General features: G+C 40.3%; 2 protein-coding genes across 4 annotated transcripts; both read right to left on the bottom strand.

Moving 5' to 3' along the window:
• Nucleotides 1-589: 589 nt before the first annotated feature.
• Nucleotides 590-11199, bottom strand: LOC116056655 (kinesin-like protein KIF27). The gene is made up of 15 exons (XM_031308889.2): nucleotides 10600-11199; nucleotides 9973-10173; nucleotides 8329-9329; nucleotides 7889-8032; nucleotides 7581-7757; nucleotides 7150-7346; nucleotides 5379-5500; nucleotides 5107-5238; nucleotides 4070-4266; nucleotides 3512-3556; nucleotides 3109-3279; nucleotides 2776-2967; nucleotides 2400-2627; nucleotides 1591-1789; nucleotides 590-1438 (listed from the first exon to the last, which is right to left on the bottom strand). Exons 1-15 carry the CDS (start codon nucleotides 10895-10897, stop codon nucleotides 834-836), a joined length of 3909 nt encoding a protein of 1302 aa, XP_031164749.1. The 5' UTR covers nucleotides 10898-11199; the 3' UTR covers nucleotides 590-833.
• Nucleotides 11200-12137: 938 nt separating this feature from the next.
• On the bottom strand, nucleotides 12138-19333 carry c2h9orf64 (chromosome 2 C9orf64 homolog). 3 transcript variants are annotated; one of them, XM_031308905.1, is made up of 7 exons: nucleotides 19231-19333; nucleotides 18058-18283; nucleotides 16785-16932; nucleotides 14377-14489; nucleotides 13577-13720; nucleotides 12846-13041; nucleotides 12138-12728 (listed from the first exon to the last, which is right to left on the bottom strand). In XM_031308905.1, the coding sequence occupies exons 2-7, from the start codon at nucleotides 18244-18246 to the stop codon at nucleotides 12499-12501; spliced, it is 1020 nt and encodes a 339-aa protein (XP_031164765.1). In that variant the 5' UTR covers nucleotides 18247-18283; nucleotides 19231-19333; the 3' UTR covers nucleotides 12138-12498. The 3 variants fall into 3 exon arrangements, with proteins under 3 accessions (XP_031164765.1, XP_031164766.1, XP_031164767.1); XM_031308906.2 differs by having other exon boundaries at nucleotides 18058-18262; nucleotides 19231-19329; XM_031308907.2 differs by having other exon boundaries at nucleotides 18058-18259; nucleotides 19231-19316.
• Between the last annotated feature and the right edge of the window lie 1090 nt (nucleotides 19334-20423).

A 20423-nucleotide genomic window follows, 5' to 3' on the forward strand; every position in this document is an offset into this window, starting at 1 on the left:
TATGCTTTATCTAGGAGAAGAGCTTGAAACTTAAGATGCAATAGAAAAATGGAATGTGCAGCGTTGTATTTGGGTGTGGCAAGAGCTGAGACAAAAATCTGTAATCACAAAATGGGAAGTTTCACTCTATTTTCAAGTTTAAAAACACTGCCATGTTAATGGAAATGTCTCGATATCTATATGTGACATTTATCAAGGCCATTCTGTTGTCATGACAACACTGGCCTTTCTTCTCTTATTGAATGGCAAAACTCCACAACATTCAGCATGGCCTGGATCTGGGAAATCTGTGACCACCAAGGAAGACGGATAAATAGGACGGAGGACAGTGCAATGGCAAGAGACTGAACTGGTTCACCACATTTCAGTCACTTTCTCGTCCTCCGGTCATAAACTCTGCAGTTCTCATTTTACGTGGTTTCACTATTTTGTGGCATGACATCGACAGCAGTATGGGCATGTTTAACAAAGGACAATTTATAAAGAAAAACTGAGAACAAAACTTGTTCAACCTAACACACATTCTTCTCATTCTTTAGTATATTGTGAATATGGACATGCATAATTCATTTATAAATATACACCAGTATTTTGATTATATGAAGTAATTTAATGGGTTTCTGGGTGCTTCTCACTGACTTCAAAGCCCTGCAAAGTCCTTAAAATTTCCAACAAATACAAGATACTTAAGATGAGGGGATGTTTCATTCATATTCAATGAGTTTTTGTCATTGGTTATTCACAACACACATTTTCCTTTGTTTACTAGCACCCAACTGGAATCTGATGTACACACTGCTGCTGCCAAGTGACTCATATGTACCATGATAACATCATCTGTCAGTGTTTCTGGGCACTTCTATGGAGTCCTCTAGTATTGACTCTGTGCTGGTATCCACAACAGACCCTCGCCTTCTTGTGGCAGAACTACAGACCTGCAAGTCAGCTGGAGAGATCTGTCTTAGCTCTCTGCGACACAAACGGACTGGTGTCATCTCTAAACTTTCCCCGGAGTGACCGGCCCCACTTTCACTCCTCCCATGGGACTGTGTGTGTGTCTGGTTGTATTCGGGCATTGTCAATTTGCATGCTTGGAGGTCAGAAGATGAGGAGGGACAGGGGGTTTGGTGTGCATGTCTCTTCAATGTCTTTTTGTCTGTTTGCTCATCTTGCATCTTTTTGTATGTTGTTGTGTTAAGTGTCTGTACCTCTTCAGTGTGCATCTGGGGTTCATTTGCACTTGCGTGTATCTGCACATTGTGTTTTTTTCTGTGCTCCTGTGTTTGTGAGGGCTGATTGAGGGGGTGTAGAGAGTCACTGACAAGCTCTTTGAGTTTCTTTTTAAGCTGCCGGCTGGAGCTTTTGTAGAAAAAAAGCTCTTTCTCCAGATGCTCCAGTCTGTGTTCGATAGCCTGCTGTGCCTCTCCTGAGCCACCCTCTAAACACACACACACACACACACACACAAGCACACACACAAGCACACGAGGAGACAAATATATTCAATTTGTGTGCAAATATTATGGAGAGGGATAGGACAAAAGGTTTCACGTTTAAATGGCTTCGTCCAGGCTGTCCTGCTTTCCTCACCTTTAAGTTTCTGCAGCAGGAGCTGGATGTTGTTCTGGTGATCTTGGTGCTGCTGGGTCAGCCTGCGGTCTGCATCCAGGGCCAAGCGCTGCATGGCCACCTCCATCTCCCTCAGCACCACCTCTTGCTCTCCAGCATGAAGCTCCAGCTCCTCACAACGCAAACGCAAATGGCGCTCCATCTCTCGAAGACAAACAACCTTTTACCAGAGGTTGATAAAGGTGGGAGGGAGCCAGAGAAGAGTGCAGAGAAACGCTTATCATTACACATATTATAACAAAGATATTCGCTGTACCTTTGTTTACTCTCATACCGGCAAAGAAAAATCAAGGACAGAGCAAAACAGTTGGGAGGGAGTTCATCATGGTGCAAACACACATTCTGGAGAGAAGTTAAAACAGTCCATGATGGCATTAAGATGTATCAGCTGGTAAGATAAAAAGCACATTAGGGAAGCAGAGGGAAGGAGGATGTATAATTTAATTAGCATTACAGAAATAGTGCAGCTGCATTTCTGACTCACAGAAGCTCATCACCTGGAGAGAGACACAAGCGAGGGTAAATAACGGAGGAAGAGAAAAGGAGAAACCAGCTTAAACAGAAAGAGAAGAAGTCAGCGTTCAGTTTCAATGCACACATGGAATTTACTTGCAAATGTGAAAAAATAGGAAAGGAAAGGGAATTCAGAGTAAAGGAAGTGAAGACAGACAACATTCACTGGTAAAGAAACTTGAATGGAGATCATGTAGACTTTGTATGCAGAGTTGAATGTTGCATGTATCCATATGTGAGCAGGCCTTTTATTTTACCTTGTTGAAATATTTGATGAGCAGCTCCGACGCCTCAGGTGGTGAGAGCCTCTTCAGCTTCCTGATGACATCACAGAGTTGGGCGGGTTCAGTGCTTTGCGACTGATGCGAAGAGTAGTCTGTGATTAGCAACTTCCTCTGTTTGTCATGGATTGAGTGGTTTTTAAACTCCAGGGCTGCGTCCAGAGCTTCAATAGCTTCCTCCAGCTGAAGCAGGGAATGCTCCTCCTACATCAAGACACACACACATCAAAGTGCACAAAATAAAAAAAAGATGCAAACGATGAACAATAAACAACATGACATAATGTCCTGTGCAATACAGTACATACATCATGTATTTTATACACACATTCAATGTTCTGGTTTTTCTGACCTCCACAGTGAGCACTCTGTTGTCCTTCAGCTGGCTGTCCAGAGTGTCTCTCCTCTTTTTAAGCATGTCTCTCTCTTTCTCCAGTTCCTCCATGGTGACTCCTCCGGTCTGCCTCACACTGCTGCTGCTCTGCAGCTGCTCCTCCAGAGTCTCCAACCGCACCGACACACGCAGCAGGTCCTGACTCAGAGCCTGAAAAGTCATTGATTCAATAATACGCATTGACCTAATCCATAAGTGTCATTGCTAAACAGACTTGTAACAATATTTGCTAAATCTAGTAAAAACTCAACATAATATCACACAGAAGCACCACCACGTATACAGGCTGACCTGGCTGGAGCGTAGCATCTTGATCTCCAGTTTGTTCTTCTGTTGCAGACAGGCCTCTCGGCGCAGGAGCACCTCCTCTCTCCTCCGCAGCTCCTCCTCCAGCTCCTGCAGCTCTGCTCTCTTCTGAAACACCTCCTCCTCCGCCTCCTCCAGCCAAATACAGTCATGCAGCTACGGTGACGACAAGGAGGAGCGAGGAGTATGAGGAGGGAAAAAAGGAGTGGGAGAGGGGGAAAGGGTAGAGGAGGAAGGAGATGACAGCAAAATTAGAATAAGAAGACAATGACACAGACAGTAACTTGAAAAGACAAAATACAAAAGAAAAGCCTTTAAAATGGCTATTTTGAAAGGAGAAAAAGCAAAACAAACTTTTACTGCTTCTGTATTTAATAACAATGTTTACCTTTTCCTTGATTTTGCACACAGTCAAATCTCCTGCCCTCTGCTCCTATAAACCAAAACGGATCATGTTTACTCAAAGGAGGCGTTCATTATTTACCCATGCTGAGTCAGTTTTGCATTTCCCAACGAAACTAACTCAACTCAACTCGGACCTAGATCAGGGTTAGTAATAGTTTAGTCAAACTGGTCTTAAAATGAGACCCGCTTTATATTTAAACCCAAGTTGAACCAACTTTAATTAACTTCAAACAAAAAGGTAGGTGTTAAAGATCCCTGACAAAACACATAGAGCCATCAAAAAAGTTATTTTTTAATATATTTTTAGACAGTGTGGATACAGTATTGCTTCTCCACAAAGTGTACTAGCTTAACTGGCCGTGGGTAATGATCATACGTACAACTGTTAAACTTTTTCTTCTTGTGAAATTGTTCATTTTTCTTCATCAACCACAAAAAAAAAAGTTTAATCTTGGATCAACAGTGCTGTCATATAGGTTTACACAAGTGTGAACTAAAGCTAAATATGTTCATCTCTTTCCCTATTTCACTGCCAACCAACCTCTTTGTTGTTGTTGGTCTCTCTCTGCTGTCTGAGGCTGCTCTGAAGCTGTGCTCTCTGCAGTCTCATGTGCTGCAGGCTGCGGTACACCTCTGCACGGACCTGCTGGCTCTGCATGGAAAGTCTTGCCAACACATCAACTGTTTTGCCATCACCACTGTGCCTGCCATGTCTTTCCACTGCTTGGGTCTCTTTGTCTGTCAGACAAATACACATATTTAGAGATGCAAATATTGGTTGAAATTAGAGAGAACACATACAAATGTATTGTCAAAGGTTTTGAAACTATTATGTTATGATTCACTTGTGTACAAAGGCCCAGTTGATCCAAGGTGAATCAGAATTAGCCTGCCCATGGTAAACAGTACAGGATTCTAATCCAAACAGGTTTTGAAGAGACTTAAAATCTGTATTTTTTCTCTTTTTGCTCCTTTGCATAGACCTTGGTTCAGAGGGCCTCTAGCTGCAACAGCATTATTTCCAAACCTGAAAATCATTGATATTTTTCATACTTTTGGTCCTACTGATGGTTCACCAATTGTCTCTGAGGACATCACTTTAGAGATATGCTGTCTTCTGTCTTCTGTGCTCTTTGTCAGTTACTGACCTAACCTTAGGCTGAGAGAGACCTTGTATTTTAACACATATTGATGATGATATTACTGATTTGCATGATTGCTTGTGTTATGAGAATACTGCTACTTGCAATTTTGTGGTTATTGGCATTCCATACCGGTAAAAGGCATTTAATCTCACTCATCCCAGGTGTGCTACTGCCTTCCATGAATCCTTAATCCTTAATTAATCCTGAGAACCTAGTTGATGGGTAGTGAGGTTGCATAGTAGTCTAAGTAACTCAATCCGAGATGAAGTATTTGTGAAAAGTGAAACTGCACCAAACCAATAATAGTGGTACTTCATTGCACAGTGGCCTAGACTCCTAACAGTGCCCAGATTGACACTTGCGTTTCAGATTCTGGAGTACATCAGAACCAGCTCACAACAGGAATACACAGTATGTATTTATATAAACACACCAGTTTTGTCAAGCTTTTTGATGAGCTCCTCTTTCATGCTCATGTTGACTGACAGTTCTTGGATCCTTCTCTGAGTAACACAGGCTCTTAGTCTCGGCTTCCTCATATGCTTGCCGTGGGTTTCCTTAGTCCCTGAGAAAAAATAGCAACTGACTATATGAAAAGGAAAAAACTTCTTTGATATAAAATAACTCCTTGGAATGTCACAGAAGATACGAAAGGACAAAGAAACAAAAGACTGTAAAATAAAGTAAAATACATGTAATTTATACCTGTGACTCGCTGAGGCTGCTGTACTACTGGATCTCCATTAGATGTTTGGTCTAGTCCAGAGTTCTTCTCTTTCAGAGTTAATTTCTTCTGCCGGCTGGTCCATGTTCGGTTTAAAGAACGCCTGGAGTAATGTCACAATATTAGATTACGCAGATCATTTCAGATTAACTCACTGCTGTGAGGAAAAACAGATTGTCAGAAAAAAATATTATTACTGTGTGAAATTTAGGTCAAGCACTTTTTGTATTTCTGTGGCGCACAGCACACCAGCATTACACTTGGAAACAGTTGTATTAGAAGGGGAAAACTGTTATAGATTAACAATGTATGTTAGAGCCTGGCCTTATTAATGGACAAACACGTTAGCTCCTTTCATCTTCTTTAAAAGCAGTGTGTTCCCTGCTACATCTTCACATTGCACCCCCCAGGGATGTCACATCTCCTTTATGCCCAAGAATTTGCATTGCATAAATAGGGAGGCTGTGAGGAACTCTAAAGGCCCAGACACACAGAGCCGACGGCCAAAAGTCGGCAGAAAAGGCAGTTGGGCTAATCAGTCTCCCCAAATTAGTCAAAAAAGTGCCTCGGAACACACCAAAGCGATGAGACGTAATACGTCTCCATAGCAGCATGCGGCGCTAATCTGTATTGTCGCCCAAAAATGAAAACCGGCAGCTGATTTGACGAATGCGTCACGTGGGTCTGGTTTCTCCGGAAATTCAAAGACAGACTGTCATGGCGGCTTGTTCAGAATATGATCTCATATTGTACTAAAATAGTTCACCGAAACGTGTTTCTGAAAACATTTTAAGCGAGAAATAGGCCATGCAGTTGCTGAATCTGTCTTCATTTCAGATCAACAAAGGTCAGTTTAAAAGATTTTTGTCAGATTTTGAGAGACTCTAGTCACGCTCATTCCGCTCCCTGTTTCCGGGTTAGCACTCTACCAATCAGATGGGTCATTTGAGTCTGACTGCCGGCAGTGGCAGTGCCCACCCCGCCGATTATACATGTCATATCGGCCAAAATGAAGGACGACGGCCCCTTGGATGGACGACGGCACGGAACACACCGAACAGACTTGAGTCACTGACCTCGCCAGACTGTCCAACGACCGATTATCGGCTTGGTGTGTCCGGACCTTTAGACCAAGTTTTTGACTAGTTTGATCCGCACAAGGCCACAGATTGGCATGGTTACATAGAAACGGTATTTAAACAGATTGGTGCTCGCTGCACACATTTTACTTAATTAACTACATTGTATATACCATGTGTAATGCATTGCACTTAAATGCAGGACTAAAGCTGGAAGCTGGAGATTGAACCTTAATTATTATTATTATTATTATTATTATTATTATTATCAAAATTACCACAATTAAAACAGTATTTCTGCTTTCATTTAAATGTTTCTCCTAGTTGAAATATGTATAAAAAAGGTAAAAGTCAAACGCATAAGATGTTTGTGTGATTTGTGAGAGGTGCACTAACTAAAGTGACAAGTGCTTTGTTGACCTCGTCTGAACAGGCAGGTGGCTGACCGCACAAAATGCAGTCATCCTTGACACCAGAATTGTAGTGTGTCACTGGAGTGACAAAAAAAGCCTACTACTGTGCCTCTCTTCCCACGCTGGAGCATGGAGGTCACTGCTCTACAAAGCGGGAGGAATAAACCACACCTACTCGCTGAAAATTGTATTTGTTGTAGTGAATCACTGGTGGCCTGACAAAGAAAGAACAAGTAGGCTTGTATTATACAGGCTCTCACCTAAATCCCATTCTGCCCACAAAGATATCATCCTCCTCCTCGTTCTCTTGATCCCCGTCTTTGCTCTCTGTCTGTTGTTTTATGAATGGACAGTACACCTTTTCCTTCTGCTCAATCTCAGCCAGCAGGAGATGACCCCTCATTTTAAAGGCTGCCATCACCCTCTCCAGGGAATAGGCCGGGGGACTAGAGTGAATCTAAAAACACACATGCATTTAAACAATTACATGCACAGCCATAAACATATAAATGTATGTAGCAACATCGTTTAGTGCTTACTACAATCAAAGGTCAAGTGCAACCGGTATAACACACAAACTTAAAATTACACACACACCGGACACGCACGCACGCACGCGCGCGCGCGCACACACACACACACACACACACACACACACACACACACACACCAAAACAGTGCAGCTACCGACCCTCCTGGGAGGTCCGTGTCCACAGCTTTGTCTGATCAGAGGGACACTGTGTGGTCTCTTGCCTGAGTCCCCAGACGCTCCTGTTTCCACGGTTGCCGCTGAGGTTGCACCCCTAAATGTCACAAGGTCGCTGCGAAGACGATTGATGATGATCTGCTGGTCCACAAGTTGTTCAGTCTGAAAACATTCACACACAAATGTGCACACAGAACTTTTATTTGCAGATAACATAAAATACTGAAGGCGTCATTGTCCTTTTCTACTGTATTATAGACTAGAGCTTCACTCAGGACTCCTCTTCTCCTCACCTGTATACAAGTACGTTCCTTTTCTTCCTCCAAGTCCTGAAGGTGGGTTTTATTCTCTTGAAGAAGTTTCTCTACTTCTTTTTGGACCTGTCTCAGCTCTGCATCTTTCTGCTGCAACAGTTGTTCCTCTATGGCAAGAGCTTCCTGAGAGACACAGACAGAGAGAGTTTTCTGTGCTTTTTCTTTACCATGACTTGTCGATTTCTTATGATAAGTTCAGAAGCCCTCTTTTTATTTTCTAAAAGTCTAATTAGCTTTATTGTCTATGTAACTAAGGCTTTTGATAGCATGATCTCCGCTTAGGCGATCAAGGACATCACAGTGGACACTTTGATTTAATAAGACGTAATCAAATGGAAAAACAGGCGGAACTAATAACATTAAGATGGTTTGATTCCATTCAAGTGTGCCAGCATGCACGGTGCCTTGCCTCGCATTACCTTGCATCTGTTGAGTTCTTCTCTAAGCTTTAATATGGTGAAATCGTGGGGTTGATCTCCACTCCCCTCTGAACAATCCTTCTCATAAGCTTGATGTGAGTGATTGACAGCCGTCAGTCTCTCCTGCCAATCCTGCAGCCGCTGCCTGAAAGAATGACTTGGAGTGGGGCCAGAGATATCTGCAAGCAGGGCGGCAGCTTCCTGTGCCAGGAGGCAGCACTGTGATGGCTCCTCTTGTTTCACCTTCTTATCTGGATCAGACATCCTCATCTGACTGGGCTGTTTGAAGTCATCCCCCTCTCCAGCTCTTCCACCTGTCCTCACCTTTTCCATCTCTCTCTCCTTCTCTTTCAGTAGCTCTCTCAGGGTCTGTGCTTCATACTCAAGCTCGCCCAGTCGAGCTTCACCAGGGTCCCAGGTTGTAGGACATGATTTAACCTCTGTATGAGTAGATATAGCTCCAAGACGGTTACGAATGTGACGAGCCTTTGATGCAAACTGCAGGACGCTCAGAGTCTCAGCTACACTGTGGTGAGAGGGGCTTACACACGCCACCATCAGCGTATGGGCGGTGCCTCCCAATGAATCACGGAGAAGACGGGTGATCTTGGCATCACGGTACGGTATGTGTGCACTGTTGCAGTTGTTACCACGGCGATTTCGAGCAGGGTCAGAGAGGGCACGGATGACGTTGCCCAGTGCGAGCAGGCCTGTGTTGATATGAACAGACTCTTTGAGTCGTGTCCCAGTATTTCCAGTTTTTCCAGCACGCTCCGAGCCTGCTAGGTCAACCAGACAGAGTTTGGAAGAGCGGACAGATTTTAAGGAGGAGTTGTTGTTGTGGCAACACTGGATAAGCTGAAGGGTGAAAATGGCGTGAGAGCGACTGGAGTGCTCGTTCATCCCTGTGGTTCCAGTGTGGCGCAGGGCATTGCCCGTCTCTAGAACACTTAGTAGCTCCTCTGCTGAGCTGACAACCATCTCTTTGGCTCCCACCACCACTGAAAACACAAACAATGATTTTTTTTTTTTTAACAAAACGCTTTTACACTGAGTTGCAGGGTTTCCCCCAGTGTATTGCAAGCCTGGTGGCCCACCAGGCGGAAGTATCTGAGAATTATTTTTAAATTTATTTTTAAGATGTTATTGTTATTAAGCTTCAGTTACACTTGGGCGGCTCGGTTGTAAACTTAGCCATAGCATATTTTCAAAACTCGAGTTAGCTTTTAGCACTGACTTAATGTAGGGCCTTAAGGAATCTTTGTTTATCTTTTTTAAATTCTCAATTATGCAATTCTGTCCATGATTCTGTTATTATCATAGAAACTATTGGGCTCTACATTAATGCTGCCATCAGTCTGTGACTGGTCCGAGCCAGGACCTCGACAAAAAAGATACTTGCCACCGGGCTTAAAAACTTCTCTGGGGTAAACCCTTGAGATGGACTATTATTTTCCCTAGTGGGCACTAATCCAATGTACAAACTGACCAATTCCAAACTTGACTTTCCGTGATATCTGAAATTATGTCTCATGTCCTTTTTTAGGAAATCCTATGAGCTCATTCCCTCTTATGCCATCTATGTGAAACATAATAATCACATTTTGTCACATTTGCTTGCCAGTCAAAATACTTTTTAATTACCTGTGTTTCCCCTCTCATCCTCTCTGATGTGAAGCTCTTTGTGAATGGTGTGCAGCTCCAGCAGGTCTCGTAGTTCCTCCCTGTACAGCTCCATATACGAGACCCGCACTGTGGCTTCCACACCATCACTGTTCTTCCTCTTCTCCCCCAGCATCAAGAACACATCCTGGGCCACACGGTCAATAATTCCTCCCTCTTCATCTGAGAGAGGTTTTGAAAGGAATTAACACAAGTACATGTTGTAAAGACCAGAGAGTGAAACATGAGAAGTGACCTTTTGTGTTCTGTTCCCTAGTACATCTGTAAGGGATCACAACGGGGCAACTGCAAATTACTGCTCAGGAAAGCTTGCTTTGGCCTTCAGATGCCCACTTTGGTTTTAACACAAGACCTGAAAAACTATTTTCTCATCAGACTGGCTTTTATAATACATTTCCACCCCACAATAAACAAGCTCCTGAACCCCCAGGAAAATATTTTCCAAGTTCCAAGTCAGCAGCTCCCCTCTGTCATTTTCCCCAAACAGTCTAACTACTCAGTCCATCTCTGTTCCCTAAGCAAAGCCTCTGGATCTCTCTAAACTCATTTTAGGGATGAAAATGACCACCTGTGCTCTGTACAACTTACCCAGGTGGCCCCCTCCGAGTGTGTACGTCTTTCCTGACCCTGTTTGTCCATAACAGAAGATGGTGGCGTTGTAGCCGTCGACCAGGGACTCCACCAGGGGCTGAACGCAGGACTCGTACACCTCATCCTGGCTGGCTGTCGGTACAAACGTGTGGTCGAATGAGAAGAGTCGGTCTGAGCCGAGCATCACCTGTGCGGAGCCCGGCACCACCCGCACACACACCTGGTGGTTGTGGAGGACTTCTTTGGGAAGCAGGGGGCGGATACGGACCGCCACCCGGACACATACCTCGCTCATGGTGAAGTGTAACGATACTGAGAATTACTATCGCTAATGTACTTAACGTTAAAGTTAATGGAGTTTCACCGTCATCCCAGCGTCTCACAGCTGAGTTGTGGTGACACTTTCTAATTCGAGCTCCTAAACGTGTTAGGTACGAAATAAACATGAGACAATGATCTACATTTTACCAAAAACAAACCGTGTGATATTGACTTTGTGTTTAACTGTCGTCCTTGTCCTTATTTGGCGAGTTGTAAACGTGGTCCCATCTCCGGTTTGTTGTCGCTCCTCGGTTGCCCGGGAAACCGCCGCTGCTGTGCAACAGCAGTAGAGGAAAGCAGGTGAGTCGTTCAAGAGTCTTCATAGAGGGAGGACCGAGTGGTACGTGAAGGCAACAGCGCCACCCTCTGACATTATATATACGTACATCAACAACATGTAGAAACAAAACTAATCATAACCAGAATAAAAAATGAACTCGAAAATAATGAGGAAATAACATTTCATATTGATGGTGAAGTTATAATAATTGAATACATTATTTCACAATTTATTGCTTCTTTTATATATTTTACTTTATTTATTAATGATTACATATTTTTATGACTTAGTTGATATTGAACATTTTGAGGCTCCCATATGTTCTTTTTTCTAATTAATAAATATAATGTAAGTTGTTATTATTTATATATATATATATATATATATATATATATATATATATATATATATATATATATATAGCTTTATTTACAAGAATTTTCATTATCTGGTTTAAATCTCTCCAACAACTTTTCATAAGATACCACTCTTACGTATCATATAATATTCATCACCAGTATATAATAATATTCAACTATATCTTATTCCAGTTCAATCTCCCCCGAGGAAAAGTTAGTCTTATATGATATTTCTGGTATATTTATTTGAGACCGCTGCTTCTTCTACTGCCCTTTCTTCCATTTCCTCTCTTCTTTCTCCACACAAACAATATATGCCATCACATACTTTGAGTTTTTAAAGTTCATATTAACATAATTTTCAACCACTTTTGATAAAGTAGCCATCCATGCTACGTGCTTCTCACACAAATAGTTTCTTTCTTATTTAATAACATTGAATTTATCCACATTATAAATCTTTTCAAACATTAAAAAGACCTTCCTTCCTTTAGGATTTTCCCTGCAGACATTTTTTCCTGCTTTAGGAAATTAATCTGTTGCAACATTCCTCTAAAAGAAGCAACTTCACAATATCTAATCAAAATATTTTATTTTTTATTTTCAGTTGTTAATGTGTATGTTCACATCATTCAATCATTGTATGCTCACATACAGCATATTATCACCTGCTCTTCATTACAGCGAGATGTTTGTTAGAAAATGTTCCATATCAACAACAGTAAACATTTTAATTGACTGCGAATGGACAACAGTGCTGCTACCCACATAGACCAACAAGCTTGACACCTGTTTCCATTACAGCTAAAGAGAAGCTCATTTGTACATATATCTGGCACTGAGACATGGTTGGCTTTATCCCAGGGAAAGGCACCGATGCCAAGGCTGCACACTGAGAAGTGCTGCCTACTGTATGTAATGCTGCCAGCCAGCTCGTCAGTAGTAAATACAGCGTGTGTGGTGTATGGGAATGTGGGCCATCTCTTTGTGGTGCTGCTTGGCATAAGGCCACAGGTAGAAGTCGATGACTGCCGAGTTGACGGTGCAGGTCTGTCCGTCTCTCTCCTGCACCAGCTTGCAAAGGTGGTCTTTGATCAGCTCCACTGACCAAATCGAACCACCTCGGATCTCAACCTCTCTCCTGTCTCCTGAACTCAGCAGCTCGCCTGAGAGAAATAGGAGACAAACACATAACACACAGAGAGAGATTATACCTTACTGCTTCTAAATGATAATGACTTTATGACCAGAGAAACACATGCACACGTATACTCCTGTCTCACCATTGTTCAGCGCCTGCATCAGTGCGTCAGAGTATCGTAGTGCTCCGAGGTAGACGAGAGCCTGGGGGACCCTGTAGTCTGCAAACATGGTGAGCCAGTCCATGTCAATGATGTCACCCTCTCCTCTGGCCTCCATGACGCCCCAAAAATCTGCCACCAGGATCTGCGCTCGCTTGTAGAATGAGATCCTCTTCCCCTAAAACAAACAGTGGGGCAGCTCAAGACAGATATTCTTACACAAAGACAGTATCATGGCAACAATGTATGTGAAATGAGTATCATTTGCTCCCTCACCCATTGTATAATATGAACAGAGCATTATTGTCACACTGTCTTTGGCCAGGAGATGGAACTCTCACGTCACAATCCATCTTAAGTTCTCAGACTGCATACATTTATCTCTTACACTCATTGTACATACAATGCATTTTCCAGAAAAACTAAAGCAAGCTACATTGACTCTGTAAAATTAAAAAGATAAATTGCCTCATAGTTATTTTTTTTCCAAATGTGGAAGTTACAATTTGATGTTAAATAGACACCTATCCAACCAGAAATGATGATTATTTTTGTATCTGAGACGTAGTTAATTATTGTCATGTCCTGTCTGTAAGCTTGGAGAGTAGTAAAAATATAAAAAAAAATGTATAGATGCTTTGTGGAAAATGAACTTTTATCCACAATTTCCCAAACACGAAATAGTCCACAACCTAAGCCCTCTCTAATCTAACCTCATATGTTGCTTCGTCCCTGTAGGAAGGGATCTTCTCCACGACGAGTTCCACCATCTTCCGAGCGTCGTTCCCAGCTCGGCTGATAAAACTCCGGAAGCTTCCGCCGTGTTCCTGCAGCACGCGGCCGCCTTCAGTTAGCACCTTATTAGAAAGATTCAGCATGTGATGTTTTCAAATTTAATAGTTTAATTTCCCACTTTTCATAAAGGGAATACAGTTTAGCTAATGATGTAACACTGACAGAGAATAATTATGAGAGTTAAAATCAGTTTTTCTTAGTTAATATGAAAAGACGGTAACATCTATTAAATTCTAATCTGTCAAGGAAAATGGTTGGAGTTTCATGAATTATTTTCACTTGTGTAAATATCACAAAGAAAGACAAAAACACAGAAACAATAAAATCTCAGATACGTAATGTGCTATGTACAGGGAAGTAATAAAACACTAGTTTTCTATCCAGTGTACCTTCTTTGTTCAGAGTCTATAGACATGAAAGATGAGATGATACATCCTGTTTTTCTGGCACTTCTGTTTATCTTTCAGATTGAAAAGCACTGCTTTTGTTTTGTGCTACATAAGTGCTGAGAATGCTGTCTCCTGGGGTTCAAGCCAACTTTGCATTCAGGAGTTTCAAATACTACACTTTTGTTAAGTTTTAAACATAAAGTGAAAACATGAGGCACAACTGTATTATCGTGATACAAATGTAAAATCATTAAAGCAACTTGCGGATGTTGAGGATTGTTACATCCATAGTATCATGGATATGGGACATTAACATGATAAGTTAGAACCTGGTGACGCTCTGGAAGCATGGGCATGGGTGTTTCATTGTCTGATCGAAGGACGTGTCCCAACTCCTCCACACTCATCTGAGAGAAGTACTTCGGATCAGTGATGGGTATACCTGTGGACAGTGGTGGAAGAAGTATTCAGATCCTTTATTTACACGTCTCAAAAAAGGCTCAGTGCAGCGAAACACTTTGAACAATCCTCATCTAGATAACACACTGTCACTCAGAACACACTGAGACTAAATCAAACACCAATACAGAAATTAGAAACTCATTTTTAGTGACTTCACACAAATCAATATTTTCTTTAAAGAAGAGTAAAATTCTTTCACATGAAATTTCTTATTTTATAACATACCAGTTTTTTAAGTAAACAAGAAGGAATGAAAATCAGCATTTTGCTTCAAAAGATATATATATATATATATATATATATATATATATATATATATATATATATATATTTATTTTATCTGTAGTAATTTACATAATTAATGGGAAAAAAAGTTACAAACTAAAGGTACGTAATAGTAACAAAGAATTGTGTGATTAATCCTGCCTCTCTCCAGCATCAGGCCACACGTTTTCATCATGACATTGGATGTCCTCTCTTTCCATGCACCTGCATCATCTATAAATACAAATGAGTGTAGTGTTTCCATTGCTTCCACCTCCGTTACTTTGTGAAAAACAGTAAGTGCACAGTTTTACAGTAGTAAAGGTATTGGTTTTCATGTTTTTTATAGCTGTGTATGTAACCTTGACATCTTACCTGGACAAATTAGTATCTTTGCTCTTTTACCTGTTGTGTATAACTGTTTCATTCTTACTTGGTGTTTATTTAAAAAAAAAAAAGCGCTTTCCCTATATATATATATATATATATATATATATATATATATATATATATATAGGGAAAGCGCTTTTTATATATATATATATATATATATAGAGTACATGTTCACTAAAATGTCTAAAACAAGACACCTGCTTAGGCTTTCAGCTGAAATTGCAATCAGCAGTGACTGAAATCCATTCTGTTTTGAATGTGCAGTTAACAGTTTTGACAGCAGTGTGTTAGCATTTGAACAAAGTGGTGTAAATCCACAGTGTTGTGCAGGTTGTGGTTAAAGCCATGGGGTAAGTGTGTAGAGTTTTGAAAACTGTGTTCAAAAATGTATTTCAGTAAAAGATCAGAAGTGATATGAGCTAAATGTACTTAAAATATCAAAAGTAAAAGTACTTATTATGCAGACTCGCACCTTTGAGAGTGTTATATTATAATTATATATTCTATTATTCCATTTTTATCATTAACTAATACATGTAAGAGCATTTTAATGTTGTAGTTTGTCAATGATAAACCAATTTTGGATACTTTATATAGTACCAGGTAGATTACAGTACTACATCATATCATACAAGCGTATCAAATGTTTTCTTATGCAAAAATCTTAATCTCCAAATTGACTAGTACCTACAGGTAAATGGAGTGGAGTAAAAAGTACAATATCTCCTTTTGAAATGTAGCGGTGTAGTATAAAGTAGCATAACATGTACCTCAAATGTGTACTCAAGTAAATGTACTTAGTTACTTTCCACCACTGCCTGTGGAGTGTAGGAGCAACTAGGTGGATTTATCTTTAGACAGGAACTACTGGAGAGAAAGAGGACACGTAAGCTACTAAGTTATAAAGCTATGGCGTGCTATAATAACAGGAATATAACTCCACAGCTGCCAATTCTCCTCAGAGGCTCCAAAGACATAATTTGTTCTGATGTCGCACTGTCTACCCTTGAGAATCACACTCTGGAGGAAAGCTACCTGAGCTTTTCTGAGAGACTCTCTTATAATTATAAAGGCCACAGCGACCACACATTGAGAGCACTATTCCATACGAGACATAATAGATTCATATCCGGAGTCATTCACGCTAATTATGAAAGTTGCACAGGCACATGCAGAGCTACAAGCAATTTCCCAGCAGTCCAAGTTCAAGAAAAGGGCACATACACAATAATTGGTAATAGCAGTGCACAACAAAAAGAACACAGAAAAGAGGAACAAAAGAGACCTAAAAAGGGGCTGGATTATACACCTTTCTCTCCAGAGATGAAGCTGCTAACAAAAAGGATAAATCAATCTATAAAAAAGGCAAACATGTCATGTAACAATGTTACAGCATGGCCTTAACTTTTCTTCATAATTCTGACATTTCTATGACCCAGCTTGATTTTATTTAGTACAATCTGGTTTATTTTCTGTGTAAGTATGATAAATATTGGAAAAATGTCTAAAATACTACTAAACAAAAGAATATGTGTTATTTTTAAACCAAATTATTTTTTGTTATAACACCAATTTAACCCAGCAAAAAACTAAATTCATCTTTTTTACGTGCTCTCACCTTCCTCCATGGCCCTGGTGATGGCAGCACAAAGGGTCATGTAGCCTGTGTACGTGGTTCCTTTATAGGTCACCTCACACTGCTGAGTTTCTTCATCTGGCCAAAAGGAGAAGTTCATGGTGTCGACCACAAACACCCAGTTTAAGGCCTGCAATGTAGAAAAACTCCATAATTATTAAGAGAGCAGAAAAAAAGGCTGAAAAAACTGACACTTCTAAAGGTTTCTCCACTTTGAAGCCTTCATTTAGCGGAGATACATTTCTCAGTGTTCCACCATGGGATGTACTGTAGCTGTGTGGGCTCAGAGGGTGCTGAAGGTAGAAACATTCAATTCACTAGTTACGATTGATTCATACTGCATGGAAGATCATTGGTGTTAAAGAGCACTTATCCATGCAAAGTATTTATGAACAGGCTTCTTTGCGACAAGCAAATAGAATTGTTAGAGACACGTCTCACGTTCTGCACGCAGAATATGAGCTGCTGCCCTCCGGTAGGAGGTTTAGAGTTCCTCGCTGCAGACTTAATCGTTTCAAAAGCTCATTTATCCCAGTGTCTATTAAGCTCCCAAATAGCTGCAAGTAAAAGGCAGAACAGGCCTGCATGAAACTGAACCTGTAATTGTTGTACTTGTAATCTCTCTTTTTTTAATTTATTTTGAGTAATGTTTAACTAATGCATCGCATAACACCATGTTGGGTTTTATACACCATCAGGACCATAGTACGGTCTGTGGTATGGTATTGTACAGTATCTGTTGTTTGTACATGCTGTCTGTGTTTGTTTGTTTTTACTATGGCTGCAGCATGGGTTAAGTGCCCAAGACAAATTCCCCACGATGTGGGACAATAAAGTTAATCTTGATCTTGAATTATATTCCTGATGTCCGAGTAAACAGCAGTAATAATTCACTTCTAAGCTGTGACGACATTATTTTCTATATATGTGCTTTTCATTATTTCGTTGCCAGTTTTCATTAACGTAGCTACGAGGAACTTTTAAATGTTTCTGAAACTGTTTGATTTTCCATCTGATGATTATAACTGACCTGTAACAGCAAACGAGACTAACAGTGAGAAGAATGCCTTTACCCGGTGGGATTTTTCCCACAAAGTCACAAAATGATTTATGGCAGGCAGACTGGCAGATTTCTGTTGTAGTTATGGCTGTCACCTTAGCAATCCATTATTGCTGTTGCCACTGAACACATTTTTTATGTACTTCTCATGTATACTAATAATCTATTTCTCTGGGTGGCTGTAGACAGACTCCCCTGGTCAGAGGTGGGCGCTGGAGCCAATGGATTTGCCTTCTTCCAACCACTGGCGGTCAGATCGTCACTGTGTCGGATGTTGTAGAGCATCTCTGCCACCTTTTGCACTCCTTCCTCCTCCACAAACACATCCTGACTCCGCTCTGCTATGAACTGCCCAGACTCACGGGGAAACAGAGGTGGCTCCATGATGGACAATATACTACTGTATGGAGAAGAAACACACCTGACGGGACACAAGTAGGCACACAAGCATAGAGTATATAAATATAAATACATTCCCTAGCAGTCCATACATGAATCGAAGGAGATAACTATGAAAATAATGACCTTTTACAACACTATCATGTTTGCAAATAAACCTTGAGAAGGCTTGGTTCTAATCAGACTTCAGGAGCAGCTCCTTAAGAGCGGGTGCAAGGGAAGCTGTGAATGCCAATATCCTACAAACATCTCTGGGAAGTGCCGTTTTTAAAGATTATCTCCATGCTTTATCAAATAATTCACAATGAAAATACATAATCAAGATGGGAGAGATGTAAGCCTAACGAGAAAAGAACTTTAAAAAAAAGAAAGTCAGTCCCCCCCAACAGTGTTTTAGGGTCGGACTGATCATCTCATGTAGGCGCTGTATAACTAAATGTAGAGTGCACAAAACATAAAAGCTCCACAAACAGAACCATCTCTGACCAACCTCATTATTAAAACCAAAAGAACTAAATTAAATTCTTTTCAACCTCTCTAAAAGCTGCCTAGTCTTGTCCATCTACTTCAAGTGTCCAATAGCTGTGTTAATGTGTTCCCTATCAGGCTGATAATAGGATAATGTGACCATGAATGTGACGCACAAACATAGTGGCCTCCTGAATGAAATTCATTTTCACTGCTCTTTCTGTGGTGAGTCCCATGATTTACTCTCCATACTGAATTAAAAAATGAGTTGTTTTTAAGGAAAGAGCTGTATTGTGCGTGGGTCAATAAGATATAGCCAGGAACACGTTATTACGTTTCACTGAAAACTGGAAGAGCAAAGTGCACGTAAGCGACCGACTTTCTCAATAATACGGACAATAGCTATTTCACAACGTGGATTGTTTTTCGAGACAAACTTCCTGCTTAGTGACAATTTACGTTCAAATTCATATCGATAAAGGGATGTTATACTCAACTTACCGATGAATGAAGGGAAAGTATCTGTAAGGTATACTGCAAGCTCGTCTTGCTTGTGCTTCTACTACCTGATTGCAAGCTGTTGACCAATCAGAACCTTAGTTGTGAGGTCATCACAGGCTGATAAGCCAATCACAAGAAGCCAAGAGAAGAAACCGGAAAACACACACACACACACGTTGTTGATAGTATCATTTCTTTATAAAACCTAACCCATGGTTCACCATGGATCTAATCACCTGCAGCTATAACATGACAGACTGGATCGGCTTTCTGAAATGAAGAGCACTGGTATTGGGTGCTACATATTACAAAGATAAGTTCAAAGTCTTAAATTCACGATAGTCTGTGACCATGGACTTAAGTGAACAATATTGAACTAGTGCCTCGTTTTTTTTTTTTGTTTTTTTGTTTTTTTTTTAATATATATATATATATATATATATATATATATATATATATATATATATATATATATATATATATATATATATATATATATATATATATATATATATATTTATTTATTTCAGGGACAAATGCTATTGTTTGTACAGAGATTTTTTTTACATTTTCAATGCCTCCCCGACCAACACAGAACAGTCTGCCTTACATAATATTCATTAATAGTGCCTCGTTTTTATTATGCAAGAAAAAAAATCACTGAATTGACACACACAGAAAGTTGACGCCCTACTTTTAGAAATACAATACTACATCCAGTAACCATAAAAGATTAATACCTACCAGTTAAATAAAGTCAGGTTTCCACAATGTAACGAGATTGGTTCGTCGACCGACAGAAGACGAATCGAGAACGGACAGTCAACTTTAATAATAAATATATATATATTTTTTTTTTTTCTTAAAGTAAAACCGCCAGATTCCAGCTTTAACTTCAACATTTGCTGATTTTCTTTGTCATATATATTTAATAATTTTGGGTTTTGGACATAATATGTAGAAGTCCTATTTTTTCACACTTTTGAGATCCAGAAAATAATGGACCAATAAAGAAAATTATTAATAGGCATAGCATTAAATATAACATGCATGAAATGGTAGATGTACTGTCGCCAAAAACATTACATATAAGCTTTTTGCCTAAATGCCATCTGTGCACAGAAAACGTATCCAGCTGCAATGTTTTTGCAAAAGAAATTTCAATAAGCATGCTCATTAAAAATGCTAATTGG

The sequence above is a fragment of the Sander lucioperca genome, chromosome 2 (assembly GCF_008315115.2).
Source record: "Sander lucioperca isolate FBNREF2018 chromosome 2, SLUC_FBN_1.2, whole genome shotgun sequence".
Taxonomy (NCBI): domain Eukaryota; kingdom Metazoa; phylum Chordata; class Actinopteri; order Perciformes; family Percidae; genus Sander; species Sander lucioperca.